This window comes from Thalassophryne amazonica, chromosome 6 (assembly GCF_902500255.1).
Source record: "Thalassophryne amazonica chromosome 6, fThaAma1.1, whole genome shotgun sequence".
Lineage (NCBI taxonomy): Eukaryota > Metazoa > Chordata > Actinopteri > Batrachoidiformes > Batrachoididae > Thalassophryne > Thalassophryne amazonica.
The window spans coordinates 86144595-86163094 of NC_047108.1; the positions used below are offsets into that span (position 1 = coordinate 86144595).

The 18500-nt window shown below is 40.0% G+C and overlaps 1 protein-coding gene across 2 annotated transcripts; it reads left to right on the plus strand.

The window, feature by feature from the left end:
* The first annotated feature begins 644 nt into the window (after positions 1–644).
* kctd6b (potassium channel tetramerization domain containing 6b) lies at positions 645–18256 on the plus strand. Of its 2 annotated transcripts, none has more exons than XM_034172677.1 (3): positions 645–785; positions 13755–13856; positions 16823–18256. In XM_034172677.1, exons 2-3 carry the CDS (start codon positions 13830–13832, stop codon positions 17507–17509), a joined length of 714 nt encoding a protein of 237 aa, XP_034028568.1. In that variant the 5' UTR covers positions 645–785; positions 13755–13829; the 3' UTR covers positions 17510–18256. The 2 variants fall into 2 exon arrangements, with proteins under 2 accessions (XP_034028568.1, XP_034028567.1); XM_034172676.1 differs by having other exon boundaries at positions 653–788.
* Positions 18257–18500: the final 244 nt, after the last annotated feature.

Genomic DNA, 18500 nt, shown 5'->3' on the forward strand with positions numbered 1-18500 from the left:
AACTGGAACACCTTGGGTGTGACGTCATTCAGAATGACTGGAATGCAGCTCACTCACCCACTCTTGGAATTTTTTTTTCTCTCAGTTGCACTTATTAAAACCTACGACGGCGTTTTAGGGCCACATAAAAAATTTATTTTAGACTTCGAGAATAAAGTCGTAATATTATGAGAATAAATTCGTAATTTTACGAGAACAAAGTCATAATATTACGAGAATAAAGTCATAATATAATATTTCGACTTTTTTTCTTGTAATATTACGACTTTTTTCTCGTAAAATTACGACTTTATTCTCGAAGTCTTAAAATTACGACTTTATTCTCATAATATTACGACTTTTTTCTCCTAATATTACGACTTTATTCTCGAAGTCCAAAAAAAAAAAAAAAAAAAATTCAATGTGGCCCTAAAACTCCGTCGTATAAAACAAATCATCAACCAAATCATATAATGGGAGCACTGGGAGAAAATCTGAGTCACTCCAGCAAAATTTGTATTAAATTTATTTATAGATTTATTTGAATTTGAGTGATGTGAAAAGACCGACTTCTGTTCAGATGAAACAAATGACAAATTATAAACGATTTTTTTTCCACTCTCTTTTTTGGAGGCGTGAATGCAGAGGAGCAGCACCTCCTCTCCCTTCCCGTGTGCGTAGATTTGCTGCAGCGGAGCACAGCTGCCCCCTTCCTTCTTCTTCAGTACCTGCTGCACCGACGCCGTCCACCGCCACACGTAGGCCGGACTTTATTGATTAATCGACCACGTAGGAAGTCAACAAAGCTGGTTAGAATTCGTTTTGAAGTCTGTGTCGTTTTCCCGAAGTGTGTCTGTTTTAACCTCTGGCGTCAGCACTAATCGATAACGGGCCAAAGCTCTATTAGCTTGCTAGCTAGTGGTTAGCCATTAGCTGAACTGTCTACTAGATTGTTTTTTCTTTCTTTCTGTTGTCCAAGAAAGTGGTATAAAGCTAGAATGACTCGTGCACACTATCGGTGATGCTTACGTTAAGAGGTGTACGGTCGTAGTTTGGTGTTTGTGAAGATAAAGCTCAAGTCCTCTGTCATACGTTAGCTAGCTTCACTGACCGCAGACTGGGCTCGTTCACTTGCACTGCTGCTAAATAAGTGAACAAATGCTGATTATACATTACTTTATACCAGGGGTGGGCAATTATTTTTTGCAAAGGGCCAAATGGAAAACAGAAAATATTGTCGAGCGCCGGGCCAAAAGGCTAAACTCAAGTCTGCAGAATAATAATTTCATTCTTATATATTAAAAAAAAAACAGTAAATAGCATTGTTTTGACAAACTGATAGATGTTCTGATTATGCGATGAAAAAAGAGGCTACCTTACAAATTTTCCAAGACAATAGTGAACAAACATTTCTGACTCATTACACTTGCGATCCTTTTCAGTCACATTGACAGCAAAACACATTTTTAAAATTAAGCTTATGCAGATACAGGATTTAAGAATCTCACATTCAGAGACCATATCACTGATCTGCAGCAACTCAGGAGTCAAAAAATCTCCGATGTAGGTGTAAATTTGAGTGTCCTTAAGCAATGGGGGGATTACAGTCTCATGTTGAGGAGGTGTTTCTTCAGTCTCTTCTTGAAGGCTTGAACATTGTTTGATGTGATATCTCCAACTACAGCAAGGGGGGGGTAGTTCCAGGTGGTAATTGCAGAGTGAAGAAAGCTCCTGTCAAGGCGTTTAGTGTGGGACTTGGGGTTTTCAAGGCGTGGCTTGATGGCGCCCTCCGGGTGGTTCGGCTTGGGAGGTCAGGTGGGGGTAGCAATGTTTCAAGACATTCTGGACAGTTCAGAGTGTGCATCTTGTATAATACGGTTGTTGCTGCGACTGTTCTGCGATGGCTCAGCTTGCTGATGGCATGATTACTTTGGGCAGTGTCCTCATCTACACCTATGATTTTCAGGGCTTTTTTTATGGATGTTGTCTAAGGCTGGGTTCACACGGCAAGATAATTAGGCCGATATCGGACTCGATCTTCCCCTTCTGACAATCTTAAGGACGCCCCGACAATCGTGATGACGCTAAAGATAATCTTATCAGATATTCCTGCCGTGTGTGGTCTGTTAAGAGCGCTCTGATCTGCTCGGAAGGATGTCAGGAGGGCTCCGATCGCAAATCAGGGATATTCAACATGTTGGATTTTTTTTTGGTCCGATATCAATCAATCAATCAATTTTATTTATATAGCGCCAAATCACAACAAACAGTTGCCCCAAGGCGCTTTATAGTGTAAGGCAAGGCCATACAATAATTACGTAAAACCCCAACGGTCAAAACGACCCCTTGTGAGCAAGCACTTGGCTACAGTGGGAAGGAAAAACTCCCTTTTAACAGGAAGAAACCTCCAGCAGAACCAGGCTCAGGGGGGGGCTGGTCTTCTGCTGGGACTGGTTGGGGCTGAGGGAAAGAACCAGGAAAAAGACATGCTGTGGAGGGGAGCAGAGATCAATCACTAATGATTAAATGCAGAGTGGTGCATACAGAGCAAAAAGAGAAAGAACCCCCCAGCAGTCTAAGTCTATAGCAGCATAACTAAGGGATGGTTCAGGGTCACCTGATCCAGCCCTAACTATAAGCTTTAGCAAAAAGTAAAGTTGTAAGCCTAATCTTAAAAGTAGAGAGGGTGTCTGTCTCTCTGATCCGAATTGGGAGCTGGTTCCACAGGAGAGGAGCCTGAAAGCTGTAGGCTCTGCCTCCCATTCTACTCTTACAAACCCTAGGAACTACAAGTAAGCCTGCAGTCTGAGAGCGAAGCGCTCTATTGGGGTGATATGGTACTACGAGGTCGCTAAGATAAGATGGGACCTGATTATTCAAAACCTTATAAGTAAGAAGAAGAATTTTAAATTCTATTCTAGAATTAACAGGAAGCCAATGAAGAGAGGCCAATATGGGTGAGATATGCTCTCTCCTTCTAGTCCCCGTTAGTACTCTGGCTGCAGCATTTTGAATTAACTGAAGGCTTTTCAGGGAACTTTTAGGACAACCTGATAATAATGAATTACAATAGTCCAGCCTAGAGGAAATAAATGCATGAATTAGTTTTTCAGCATCACTCTGAGACAAGACCTTTCTAATTTTAGAGATATTGCGTAAATGCAAAAAAGCAGTCCTACATATTTGTTTAATATGCGCTTTGAATGACATATCCTGATCAAAAATGACTCCAAGATTTCTCACAGTATTACTAGAGGTCAGGGTAATGCCATCCAGAGTAAGGATCTGGTTAGACACCATGTTTCTAAGATTTGTGGGGCCAAGTACAATAACTTCAGTTTTGTCTGAGTTTAAAAGCAGGAAATTAGAGGTCATCCATGTCTTTATGTCTGTAAGACAATCCTGCAGTTTAGCTAATTGGTGTGTGTCCTCTGGCTTCATGGATAGATAAAGCTGGGTATCATCTGCGTAACAATGAAAATTTAAGCAATGCCGTCTAATAATACTGCCTAAGGGAAGCATGTATAAAGTGAATAAAATTGGTCCTAGCACAGAACCTTGTGGAACTCCATAATTAACCTTACCCTGTGAAGAAGATTCCCCATTTACATGAACAAATTGTAATCTATTAGATAAATATGATTCAAACCACCGCAGCGCAGTGCCTTTAATACCTATGGCATGCTCTAATCTCTGTAATAAAATTTTATGGTCAACAGTATCAAAAGCAGCACTGAGGTCTAACAGAACGAGCACAGAGATGAGTCCATTGTCTGAGACCATAAGAAGATCATTTGTAACCTTCACTAAAGCTGTTTCTGTACTATGATGAATTCTTAAACCTGACTGAAACTCTTCAAATAGACCATTCCTCTGCAGATGATCAGTTAGCTGTTTTACAACTACCCTTTCAAGAATTTTTGAGAAAAGGAAGGTTGGAGATTGGCCTATAATTAGCTAAGATAGCTGGGTCAAGTGATGGCTTTTTAAGTAATGGTTTAATTACTGCCACCTTAAAAGCCTGTGGTACATAGCCAACTAATAACGATAGATTGATCATATTTAAGATCGAAGCATTAAATAATGGTAGGGCTTCCTTGAGCAGCCTGGTAGGAATGGGGTCTAATAGACATGTTGATGGTTTGGATGAAGTAACTAATGAAAATAACTCAGAACAATCTGAGAGAAAGAGTCTAACCAAATACCGGCATCACTGAAAGCAGCCAAAGATAACGATACGTCTTTGGGATGGTTATGAGTAATTTTTCTCTAATAGTTAAAATTTTATTAGCAAAGAAAGTCATGAAGTCATTACTAGTTAAAGTTAAAGGAATACTCGGCTCAATAGAGCTCTGACTCTTTGTCAGCCTGGCTACAGTGCTGAAAAGAAACCTGGGGTTCTTATTTTCTTCAATTAGTGATGAGTAGTAAGATGTCCTAGCTTTACGGAGGGCTTTTTTTTATAGAGCAACAGACTCTTTTTCCAGGCTAAATGAAGATCTTCTAAATTAGTGAGACGCCATTTCCTCTCCAACTTACGGGTTATCTGCTTTAAGCTGCGAGTTTGTGAGTTATACCACGGAGTCAGGCACTTCTGATTTAAAGCTCTCTTTTTCAGAGCAGTTACAGCATCCAAAGTTGTCTTCAATGAGGATGTAAAACTATTGACGAGATACTCTATCTCACTTACAGAGTTTAGGTAGCTACTCTGCACTGTGTTGGTATATGGCATTAGAGAACATAAAGAAGGAATCATATCCTTAAACCTAGTTACAGCACTTTCTGAAAAACAACTTATTCCCCACTGCTGGGTAGTCCATCAGAGTAAATGTAAATGTTATTAAGAAATGATCAGACAGAAGGGAGTTTTCAGGGAATACTGTTAAGTCTTCAATTTCCATACCATAAGTCAGAACAAGATCTAAGATATGATTAAAGTGGTGGGTGGACTCATTTACATTTTAAGCAAAGCCAATTGAGTCTAATAATAGATTAAATGCAGTGTTGAGGCTGTCATTCTCAGCATCTGTGTGGATGTTAAAATCGCCCACTATAATTATCTTATCTGAGCTAAGCACTAAGTCAGACAAAAGGTCTGAAAATTCACAGAGAAACTCACAGTAACGACCAGGTGGACGATAGATAATAACAAATAAAACTGGTTTTTGGGACTTCCAATTTGGATGGACAAGACTAAGAGTCAAGCTTTCAAATGAATTAAAGCTCTGTCTGGGTTTTTGATTAATTAATAAACTGGAATGGAAGATTGCTGCTAATCCTCCGCCTCGGCCCGTGCTACGAGCATTCTGGCAGCTAGTGTGACTCGGGGGTGTTGACTCATTTAAACTAACATATTCATCCTGCTGTAACCAGGTTTCTGTAAGGCAGAATAAATCAATATGTTGATCAATTATTATATCATTTACTAACAGGGACTTAGAAGAGAGAGACCTAATGCCTGCTGAATGTGACGTACAGCCAATCAGAAAGCGAGATGACGGACGCACGGAGCGGAAAATAAAATCAAAACAGCTGTTCTGACTTACCAGAAAGTCAGGTGGTTGCGCTGTCTCCACTCCTTTAAAGAGCACCTTTTCTTTTTCTTTTTTTTTTGTATCGTTTTTTCACTCTGTTGTAAATAGTCCACAAAGTACCTCCGTTTGTGTACTCTGAAGTCACGTTTAATCTCGAAAGATTTTGCAAGATTTCCTGTCTGAACTGTAAATGTTAGTGTTTGAAATCTGTTCGTGTGTGGTGTTGTCCTTACTGTGTGGCTGCACACCACACACTGTACGACCAAACCTGTTAGAGCCATGATTTTTTATCTTCACGTGTGTGGTCTCTCAGGTTTTGGAAACCTACAGATAATTTTAAAATCCTGTCATGTGAACCAGGCTTAAGAGTGGTCTGTGAGGCATTCATCCAGGCAAGTCAGGAGTACTCCATAACACTCCTGATATGGGTCTTGGAGAAGTTGCCCCTGTCTTTGGTGTTGAGGTTGTTGGCCAGCTTCCGCAGTGCTCCAAGACGCTGTCCAGCACGTTTGCAGATGTTTGACAGGTGTTGGTTCATAGTAGTTTCTTGTTGATCCAGAGTCCCAGGATATCCATCTGCTCGGTGAGGTCAATTGTGGTTGTCCCAAAGAACAGATCTGGGCAGGATGGAGCTCTCTGTCCGGACAGGACCATGGCATTGCATTTGCTAGGATCAATTGTGACCCTTAGGGATGGGTATTGATAAGATTTTATCGATATCGATGCCATTATCGATTCTGCTTATCGATCCGATTCCTTATCGATTCCATTATCGATACCTCTTGTGAATTTTGTACTAAAAGTAGGCTTTACAGGTTTTCTATGTATTTCATTGAGTCTTAAAGTAAATAAATATGAAATTTGTCACTGTATCCTTGATCTCTGGACATAAAGAAAAATAAACAAAACGGTGTTTCACTTTGTATTTATTAATTCTGACTGGATTCTATCGTTCTAACTTGATTCGGCAGAGAGCCACGCAGCGTTTGGAGCTGTGTGAACAGAACGGAGGACGATTCTCGTTTCTTTCTCACAAGAAGACAGGAGTCCCAGTTAGTGACTTTAATCAGCACAAAAGTGACTCACGATTGACACATTCAGGGATGAAAGTGCTGAAAAACAAAAAAAGCTGAAACCCAAAATTACCCCCAACACCACGTGCACGAAAATGTTTGAATTCTAGAAGCTCTGAAATGCAATCTGGGACTATTCCAGACAATAAACTGCAGTGAGTGCAGTATCCATTTAGGTGAGAAAAAAACTTTCCTTATTCAAATTCATTCCAGTAGTATTCTGCTCTTCCTAGGATGCAGCAGTTTTCAAGCTTGGCAGATAGTTCTTGAGGAAATCACTGAAGAAATTAACACATTGAAAATATGGTTTGACCAAAACAAACTGTCATTAAACTTAAATAAGACAGAGGTGAAGTGGAGGTGTAAGAGTCACTAGGTGTTCACAGGAAACATTTATTTCTGTATGTATGTATTTGTTTATGTATGTTCATTGTTGGTTTTATATTTTCTGTTGTGTTTCTATTCGGGTTCTTTTTGTCTCTTTCTCTAAAATTGTATATAATAAGTATATATTGTATATAATAATCATTAGATTATTAATATATAAACAAAAATAAATTTAAAAAATATTATAATTTGAAAACAAATGCACCCAAACGTGATGACAGCAGCAACTGCTTAATGCTAACTTTTAACATTGAAAATGCCATAGACATGCTAACTCATTAGCATCGCTCCCATTTTTAAGATATAAAATACATCTGTCAACTGTTTCAGAAGACCATATCAGGTCAGTTTAACATAAAAAAGGTAAATAATACTCACAGACATATGCTCTTTAGGGTTTTAGCGGGGGAAAATTAAGCGAAAGAAAAAATAAACGAAGCAATAGATCAAAGCACTGCTTCAATCTGTGAAGCACTGCTTCGATTGGTTCAAGGTTCAAAGCAAAGCCGCACTGCAGAAAAGTTGATTAGGGACCCGCTGCAGGGTCTGTAATCAATGTAGAGAAATGATCATTTTCCTGACAAACACCCCCCAAAACAACGGCCACTCTGAAGGACCGATAACAGAATCGTTAAGCAAAAACCTTATTGATGTCGGTGGATCGACTCGTTTAATGATTCCCGAAAGGAACCGGTTCTCGATACCCATCCCTAGTGACCCTCCAGATATCAGCCCACCTGCAGATGTTTTCCAGGTCCTTGTTTAGGGATACAGCCACCTTGGGACCATTCAGTGATGTTACTGGGGTGTAGATGGTAGAATAGTCTGCATAGAGAAAGATGTTATTTTCACATTGTTCCACAACATCATCTATGAAGATCGAGAATAATGGATCCCTGGGGACCTGATGCATTGATTGGATGAGGTGATGAGGACTGCCCGGAGAGCACAACTTGGATGGACCTCCTTGGAGGTAGTTCCTTAGCCAGAGATGTAATTGTCCATTTATACCCTTGGTCGCAAGCTTAGCACAAAGGCCTGGTCGAATGCGCCATTTATGTCTCGTGCAACAATGTACATTTCTCCTTTGTCCAGGATGTTGTTCCATGTCTGGGACAAAACCGTGAGGAGGTCGGCTGTGCTGTGGTTCGGTCTGAATCCGTACTGTTGATTGGAGATGAGGTCATGGCGGAGGAGGTAGCCCTGGAGTTGTTTATGAACCAAGGATTCCCTCACTTTGCTGATGAAAGAGAGCAGAGATATGGGACGGTATTTAGTTGGGTCTGATTTTGAGCCTCTTTTGTGAATTGGGATCACTCTGGCAGTTTTCCATTGTTTTGGGAACATTCCACGGGAGAAGAGGAGTTGGAAGAGACGACTGAGGGACTGGCCAGTTCTGCTGTGCTCTGAGGACCCTTGTAGGTATTTCATCCGGTCCTGATGCCTTTCTGGGGTCCAGGTTGCGCAGGATGTTCTTAACATCTTTGGGTTTGAAGTGCACATAGGCAAACAAAAAGATGTTGGAAATGAGCACTGTGGCAGAGGTTGCACAGATGCCTCAGGCAAAGTACACTTCTCCGCAAAGGTTTGGCAGAAGATGTTGGCCTTTTCACTTGCCGTGATACGGGGGATACTCTGGTGTACAATGACGGGGATGTCTGTTTAGCCACTTCTCACTGAAAGTGAATTCACTATACCCCACCAATTTGAGCTAAGTGAGTTGTCCAAAATATCTTTCCTCAGTTTATTATACTCTCTCTTTGCTCGCTTTTCAGCTTGATTGACAGCTGCTCTGTATATTTTGAGTTTAATATACTGTTGAAACTGAAACTTGCTGTTGGAACAAGGAGGTTCTTGGCTTTCTAAAGACATCACATCAGTTGTCATAAACCAGATATTAAAGACAAGTCACAATATCATTGTCACTGAACTGTGCAGAAAAAAAAGAAAAGTGTCCCAATACACTAGTTCGTATCATGTCTTTGCATGACTACATTTGTATTTTCTACCAGTTTTTACACTTTAGTGTTTTTCAGTTCTTTTTTTCTTATTCAGTGAGAGAAATCTAGTCTCTGTTGATCTTTAACAAGTGTGTCAGTCAGGCTGAATGTCTGAGGTGGAGATGTGAAGCAGAGCCGACAGCCGTCATCAGTGAGAGAGGACCTGTACCTGGATTTGTTAAACTTAATCAAAATTTGGCATTCAGCATCCTCCTCTCTCTTTTTGGCATGAGCGGACATTTTTGAGGTGCGATGCACATTGATTGGATTCATCATTTCCGAGAACAAAAAAAAAAAAAAAAAAAAACAGGTTTCAAAATAAAAGCAATGCGGTTTTAGTTGAGTCATAAAGGCCCAGTCACACGACGACAGCAGAACAAAGGAGAAAAAGTCAAAAAGTCACAAATCGTTGGGAAAAGGTGGACAAATAATCATGCCCCTTTTCCATCACTGAAAAGCCTGCGCATCAAGAACGCATGAGTGTGAAAATGAAACATTCACGATCACGGGACCGAAAGAGGGCATGAAACCAAACTGTCTCCAGTGCTGGATCCATGGCCTCGTCCACCATCTCTGTTGCTATCAGAAACAGGTAGTTCGTCATGGATCACACGAACGTGCTGTGCCAGGCTGTATGGTGAACGTGATGGTGCCATGCCAGGCTGTGTGACGCGGGGTGATCACTCCGTGCGAGGCTGTACTATTACGCGATGGTACCGTGCCAGGCTGTGTGGCAAACGTGATGGCGCCGTGCCAGGCTGTGTGACATGGTGCGATCGCTCTGTGCCAGGCTCTCCTATACTCCGGAGGACATGCACACGCAGCCACAAACTGCTTGGGAGGTGGATGAAGGTCACCCGCAACACAAACTTGATAGAATTCTAAATATTTTATTCTTTAATTAAGCACAAATAGGCAGTTATGCTGCAAAGGTGTGCAGGTTTTTATGATTATGATGATGATTGTTTATTTTTAATATCACATTACTAGCTTTGATGTTGTCTTGACTTTTTTTTTTTTCAAGAAGTGCCATTTAAACCTGCTGTTGTGACTGGAATGAAAATCTGCAGAAGTAATCATCACTGCACATCTGCCATTGAGTGGTGTAGTGATTTCAATATGGGATCAGCTGTATAGTTTATCTGCAGGTGTTGCACAGGCACACATTTTATTATGACCAAGATGATTGTATTTTATTTGTCATTAATAGGGGTGTAACAATACACAAAAGTCACAGTTCGATATGTACCTTGGTTTTGAGGTCACGGTTCGGTTCATTTTCAGTACAGTGTGGGAACAAAATGCAAAACCTAAATTTGCTTATTGTTGTAACATTATACAAATAGGAAAATAAAATAATTGAAAGTTAAATAAAATGTTCTCAAACAAACAACAAATATGTCAGCTGATACTGTCAGTTGATTTCCTGAAAGCTGCGCTCCTCGTGTGGTGTGAATTCTCTTTCTCTCTCACACACACACACACACACAGTGTAAATATAAGGTCTTACCTGTGCGTTTTAGTGAAGAAAATTCGCTCTGTGGCGCTTTGCGCCATCAGGTCAGTTAGCGGAGTGGAGTCTTCTCCCCCCTTCTTCCCCACCGGTTCTCTGTCTTTGCGCAACAAATCAAAAAAGTCACAACGCCTCAATAACGTCTCATTTACCACAGCCTCCATGTGATACTGGCTGCACACGTGACAAAATGTCAAGAAAAAATTAGAAAATTACTCAGTTCTCCATGTGGAGCAGGGACACCGTGCGCTGGATGATGTGTGCGTCAGTATTTGCGTGTAACACTTCAGGGAAAAAATGCATTACAGTACACATTTAATTAAAAGTTTAAAAATCTTTCTAACATCTTTCTGTGTAAATATCTCATGTTACAATGTGGAGACCCATGGCTTATAGACAAGTGCGACTCGTATTTATGTGCAATTTCTTTTTTCTTTTTAAAATTGGTGGTTGCGGCTAATATTCAGGTGTGCTCTATAGTCCAGAAATTATGGTAAACACACTCAACGCGAACTCACCCGTGCACAGCCCTGTACTGAACCATACGTCCTGTACTGAAACGGTTCAATACAAATACATATATTGTTACACCCTTAGTCATTAATGTTCTCATGATGGTGTTAATCTGCTGCCTTTCTTGGCCAGGTCACCCCTGTGAAAGAGGTTTTGATCTCAGTGGGCTTCTATCTGGTTAAATAAAGGTTATTATTAAGTGGACAGAAAAGCTTCACAGCCCACAAATATCAAGCACATGGCAAAATATTCCACAGTACAAGAGTTTGTTTTCCCATTTAGAAATTCTTCTCAATACACAAATATGTGTAGGCTCATTTACACTTGGCATTGCAATGTGTGTAGGTGAAACTGCACTTGTGTCAGGAAGGTCATTGGGTGGGAAACCTCAATGTGGATCTGTGCTCCATCCGCTGTGACAACCCTGAACAAACAGGACCAGCTGAAAGGCAAACAACAACATTGTATTGTGTCACTGCTGACCACATTGCAATCAGATTGAGATGCAGTCCTTCTCTGCAGCTCACATCACTGCCTCTGATTTGCACAGCTACTCCCCCACCCCAACTCAAGACACCTCCCGTGAACTGCTGGGTGCTGCATTATTTCGTTTTCCATGCTACTGTGCTTTCTTAAAGAAATCTTTATCAGCCGAAATGAAAATGGATGAAAGCAAGGGAGCATGCATATTGATGCAGCTGCTTTGATTTCATGCCATTTTGGCTGTGTGCCTCATTGCTTTGGGTATGATCCAGCAGAGACGTGCCTCAGTATTAAGGATCCCAGCAACTGGCAAAGGCTAAGGCAGTACCCATATTTCACCATGTGGGCAATTCTGTGGTAACGGAATTACAACAGCAGCAAAAGCTGGACATATGGCATCTAACCATGACTAATTAGCTCAGATTGTAATTCCGTTACCGTTGAATTGCCCTTGTTGCACTAGTACTACCACTGTCCAAAGGAAGCCTGCCACAGGTATGCACAGTTAAAATTTAGATTTTTGTAGGTAGAAGACTGCAGTCAGTGTTACACAAAAGAGATGAGAGGCTTCTGCTCAGCAATTAAATTTGGATCAGAGGCTCCCAATGACCATTTTGCCCCACTTATGTAGTTGTTTGCTAATTGGAAACTCCCTCACCACCCCAGGACGTGATTTGGCCGATCGGATTTACAGTCTCTCCTCGGTGCATTTTAACTGCATTTACGCCTGTACTTCTATGTGATCAGTTAATATCCGATTGCACTCTGTTAAATAGTGTTCACCATTTATTGTTGACTGTTCACCATTATAAGGCTTTGAGTGTACTTACGATATCACAAAACTTAATTTTATGATACCAAAATTGATTGTTAAAGTCCAGAATTAATATAACTCAAATTCAGTTGTTCGTGGGAATGCAATACCGCTTTCATTCAGCAGAGAACACAGTGTATTGTACACCTAATCTGGCTATGACATCACCTCCATTTCAAGTGTCCACAACAAACAAACAAAAAATGGCTGAGAAATTTCCTTGGAGATTAATCACTTATGATTATTTACTTAAAAGACTTGCTGCCAAAAAATAATTATGGGGGTAAGTCTTTATTTGTATGTTTAAAAGGTGACGTGCTGACTGTTTGCAAGCCAAATGTATGGTGGGCAGTATGTGTGCAAGTTAAAAAAAATAAATAAATAAGCAACAAAATCTGGATTTAACACACAGGCGGATGCCGGTCGTTAGGGCTGTTCATATTACATAGTGAAAAAAGTTGTGAGAAACTTCGGGCCACATGTTTTTGTTTCACTTATAGGTGCAGGCCAAATTTGAACTCAATCAGATAAGATTGAGGTCCTCCGGAGTGACACATTTTCAACATGTGGAACAACATGTGGCCCAAAAGATTTTGTAACATTTGACATTTTGAACAGGTCTACCAGCGTCGTACACACATTAATAAGTATCAGCTTTTGATAACGTCCATGTTCTAAAGCACATGCTTGTGCATGTTCATGGTCATTTTCATTCAGGCGCACCTGATATTAGCCATATGGTAACAAAATGTTTGGTACTTGTGTTCCTCACCAAAATAAAGGCTAAGAGAGTGAAGAAAATCAACTTTTGTGAAACAAAGATTGAGGTGTTTGCATGTGGTTAGAGCAGAGAGATTAAAAAATAAGAAAAATAAATGTGATGGCCCATCCACGTGTAATTTTGAAGTTGGTCACAGGCCCAAACCATTCACTTGTGGTATCATTGCTTATGTTTATCCATTGTGTCAACCAGTCAAAATCATTTGCTCATATGTATCCACTTTATACCAGTTATTTATTTATTTTTTTGATTGGCTAATATCTGGTTGGAACTGGTGTAAATCATGTTTAAAGTGGCAAAAGCCTTTTTAATTCACTCTCCTTGGTGATCAAACTGTGGTCAGGCCAAGTTAATTTTGATGTATTTTACAAGAAGTTTGAAGATGTGGCAAACTGTTCAAAAGAAGATGACCTGTTTGCTTTTTTTATGATTACCTGTTTATCTTTGGTACACAGCTGTTGAAAATCAGAAGCAACCCACCCACTCCACCGGGTGGTTTCACTGAGTAACATCACACCATCAATGAAATCACCTGGTGGAGTCAGTGATTGCAAGGAAAACCTTCACCTCAGCCTGTTCTGGAATCTGTTTGACACCTATGATCTAATCTGTGGAGTCTTTTTTAATGAACATATCATACATGGACAGAACTCATGTTAATATGATTGTTTTCACAGGTGAGATTGAAGTAATCCAGTCCACACTCTTAGCCTGTCTGTTTTGGTTCTGGCCAAGGAGATCAAATTCTACAAATGGATAATGGAGACTGGGGCCATAGGGTAAGAAATGCCAAATGTTTACTTAAAAAGAATAATGAAAAGCCCTTTCCAGACATGCACACGGTCCCACTGCAGGTCCAGTTTTTGCTCTTCAACATCATTGTTTAAGTCCCCTCCACAAAACAGGCCCTTCACCATTGAGGTTATGTTTTCACCCATATCTGTTGTTTTCTTGGTTTGTTTGTTTGCTCATAGCCCTAATGGACAAGTTTTCATGAAATGTGGTAAAAGAGTGTGAAAACCCATTAAAATCTGGTACACTTGTGGATCTAAGGACTGATCAGGAAATTTTCTCTTTTGTCAACATTGCACGAAAAAAGTAAAATTGTACATAGGGGTTAGAAAACGGGCTATGCGTTGTTATGGTTGAAACATTTTCATCACTCGCTCATCTTCAAAATTAAAAGATGCTCCAATCATATTGAAAAATATTCCACATTATTTGCCTGATCATAAAGATTCCAAAAAGGTATAGTTTGGACTATCTGTGACTGAATTCTATGGAGTTACGGGATTAAAAACAGCAAGAATGGTGATTGAAGAATTGTTGGTTGAGCTAATAGGATTAATAAATGGTCTCCAAAGTAAAGGTCAAACAAGGTCTATGTCTATTGGATTCTATGATATGTGACATATGTTACCTCGTAACGTGATAAGTAAGGATGATACATGGTCCAAACTATTCATTTTTAAAATTGTTTTAACTCAACTAGTAATTTACATCACTTTTTACCAAAATTGGAGCAACTTTAACTTTTGACTCCTGTACAAACCGACACTGACCTTTGTCACCATTCTTGCTGTTTTTATCCCATAACTCCATAGAATTCAGTTACAGACCGTCCAAACCATACCTTTTTGGAATCTTTATGATCTGGCAAATAATGTGGCATAGGTTTCAATATGATTGGAGCATCTTTTAATTTTGACTCCTGGTTCAATTGACCTCTACCTGAACTGGAAACCTGCACTGAAACCAACCACTTGGCCACCACCCCTGCTCTGTGCAATGCAAATAAGTATTGAACTGGGAGTTGGATTGTGATCAGGGGCGAAAAAAAACCTCTTTGGGACATCCCTAATAAGACATCTATAAATGGTGTTACTCTGTATGGCATGCAATCTCACAAACAACAAAATCTGCACTTCAGCCCCAGAGGTCCACTTAGAAGCATTAGGTAAGACAGTATTTTTTGGAGACTTGGAACTTCTATACATCATCTTTCAAGAAATGATAATCCACATGATGCCAGATTAAAGAACTGCTCTCCAATCGTGCCAAACACAGAGTCAACACCCCCGAGTCACACTAACAATACCGCAGTGAAAGCCAACCACCAGTAGAGGCCAATATAAAACCAACTAACAGTGAACATAAATAAATAAATATAGAAATGTTTCCTGTGAACACCTAGTGACTCTTACACCTCCACTTCATCCCTGTTTTATTTAAGTTTAATGACAATTTGTTTCGTTCAAACCATGTTTTCAATTTGTTAATTTCTTCAGTGATTTCCTCCAGAATTATCTGCCAAGCTACAACCCCTGGCAATAATTATGGAATCACCGGCCTCGGAGGATGTTCATTCAGTTGTTTAATTTTGTAGAAAAAAAGCAGATCACAGACATGACACAAAACTAAAGTCATTTCAAATGGCAACTTTCCGGCTTTAAGAAACACTATAAGAAATTAGGGGAAAAAATTTTGGAAGTCAGTAACGGTTACTTTTTTATACCAAGCAGAGGGAAAAAAAATATGGACTCACTCAATTCTGAGGAATAAATTATGGCAAGATGCATTATCATCTTGAAAAGCAACACGACGGTCTCGTATCCACAGAGCCATCAGCTCAGAAATGGTCCGGTGGCTTGTGCCGTGTCGTCGCAGCTTGGAGCGTCCTGAGCGTCCTTAAAGGGGTCCATAAAGCTGTACTAACAGACCTTATTCTCTGTGAAGCCCGTAAAATTTTCACCGAAAGCCAGATAAATTTTTCGAATAGTTTCCAGGTGCCAGTCTTAAACAGCTTCTGAAAAAATTCTGATGGAAAAAAAACCCCCAAATCACTCCGCCATTTCCAGACAATGAAAATCCGACGACGGGGCGGGACCACTCCTTCCCCAAGGCGTGCTCACAGGCGAATGACGTCACCGACAGGCGTGGAAAAACTCACGCATGCGCACAAGGGTTCAAGCTTGTCTGACGTGAAAACATATGAATCAAATCCATATAGTTTAAAATAAAAAATAAAAAGGTACGATACTTTATGGACAGACCTCGTATACCCATCCCTAATTGGATCGCACCAAATCTCATCTTGTCGCATTGTGAGGAATTGAATCGCCATGAAATACATATCAAATCGCATTGAATCGGGAACAGGGGTGAATCGTATCATCATGTTATTTACTTTAAGACTCAATAAAATGTTGTTGACATAGAAAACCTGTAAAGCCTACTTTTAGTACACAGAAAATTCACAAGAGGTATCGATAAGGAATTGGATCGATAAGCAGAAGCGATAATGACAGCGATAATGACATCGATATCATCGATATATTAAAATCTTAGCAATACCCATCCCTATGGAGGAGTTAACATGCTTTTAAAATGTGCACCGCACCGTTGTGGTGTGCTTGTGAAACAAAGTGAGAGGAAATGCACACTTATTTGATGACTAAAAATACCTTGATTAGGCCCGATTCCAATTACTTTAATTGGACTGGAACAACCTTATGCCTTTGCTGCCCGTGTGACTGTATGGATTTGTCTACACACTTAAGCCATGAAAATTTTGCCCGTAGTGTTAATACAGTAACTCCTTATTACTAATGTCAATGAAAATATATCTGTGGGGAGTTCAAATATTACACCAGGTTTGGAGGCATTTTATGAGTGTGATGTGCATGTCTGTAAGGGACTGAAGTGTTTACACTTGAGATTCTTACTCTGCTCTTTTTTCCATTAGATGACTACTCCTGTTACGTTGAACGTGGGAGGTCATCTTTATACGACTAGTTTGTCCACCCTACAGCGCTATCCAGACTCCATGCTCGGTGCCATGTTCCGGGGAGATTTTCCCACCACTCGCGATTCTCAGGGGAATTATTTTATTGATCGCGATGGAACACTTTTCCGGTATATCCTGAACTTCTTGCGGACATCTGAGCTCACCCTCCCCATGGATTTCACCGAAACAGACCTCTTGAGGAAAGAGGCCGACTTCTATCAGATAGAACCTTTGATCCAGTGCCTTAACGATCCCAAGCCATTGTACCCACCTGATATCTTTGAGCAGGTAGTGGAGCTCTCCAGCACCCGAAAGCTGTCAAAGTATTCAAACCCAGTTGCAGTGATCATCACACAGCTGACCATAACTACTAAGGTCCATTCCCTACTTGAGGGGATTTCCAACAACTTCACCAAGTGGAACAAACACATGATGGACACCAGAGACTGTCAAGTATCATTTACCTTCGGACCATGTGACTATCATCAAGAGGTGTCTCTGAGGGTGCACCTGATGGACTATATAATGAAGCAAGGATTCACTATTCGGAACACACGTGTCCATCACATGAGCGAGCGTGCAAATGAGAACACAGTGGAGCATCACTGGACTTTCTGTAGACCCGCCCACAAAGTGGAAGACTGAGCTGCAACGTTGAAATAGTTGTTTTTAATCATATTATAGAAATAATGACAGTCAAGAATACATTTGATCTCTGTGTAGAGTAGAAGATGTCCTAATATTCGTTGTTCTTATTTTGACAGGCTCCATGTAGTTCATGGTCCAGTGAACAAAAAAGAAAATATGAGCTGTTGATTTATTTTTCAGTTGAAATATATCCAGATCAGAAATACTGTTTGGAATGCTTTTATTTATTTGGGGACACTATTTTATTAAACTACCAAAGGTAATCCAAAATGTGGATATAAATGTTCCAGTACACTGCATACTTTTATGCCTAAATCAGTAATAATGTGATTGTAAGAAAGTGTACAATAATCTGAGTTGCTGTTGAATCGAACATTTTAACATGTTAGTGGTTCAAAGTTTTGTAGGTAAGACCACAAGATACTGTAAAATGTGGAGATTTAGTTGGTACCCTACATTGGACACAAGTCATGTTTTTGGGGGGGGCAAAGTATTCAGGATATTTCCTTTATTTTGTTTACCTTTTGCCCAATTTCTGTTTTGTTACTATAGATTTTAGAATTAGTGTGTATAGTTCTTTGTGTCCTTGTGCTGTGCTACTTCGGAAGTCCCATGTAATTGTTGCATGTCTGAGTTTCTTGTGTATGTATTTGCTATGTGCGTTTTGAAGTACTGTTACTGTTCCATTTCAGGGCTCATTACCACTAATGAGCAAAATAAACCAGCTTGTGTATTTGTCAGTCATTTAGGTTTTTTGGTTGACCTTGTTTTATATACTGTTTAGCACTATAATAGTAGTGCTATTATAAGCAATAGCGGTATAATAAGTAGTTCTGTTGTGTATTGATGGATCAAGATCATCATGTAATTTATATTACAGTTTAAAACAGATCTCTGTCGTGGTTAAATGAGTTTGATGGGAGAGATTATGCCATGAATGTTGCACTTTATTGGTCAATTCAGCATTTAAAATGAAAATGGAAAACTT

Coding starts and splice junctions, on each gene's coding strand:
- kctd6b (XM_034172677.1), top strand. CDS start 13,830: ATGGATAATGGAGACTGGGGCCATAGG. Junction 13,857..16,822: donor ATGGAGACTGGGGCCATAGG/GTAAGAAATGCC, acceptor TTTTTCCATTAG/ATGACTACTCCTGTTACGTT.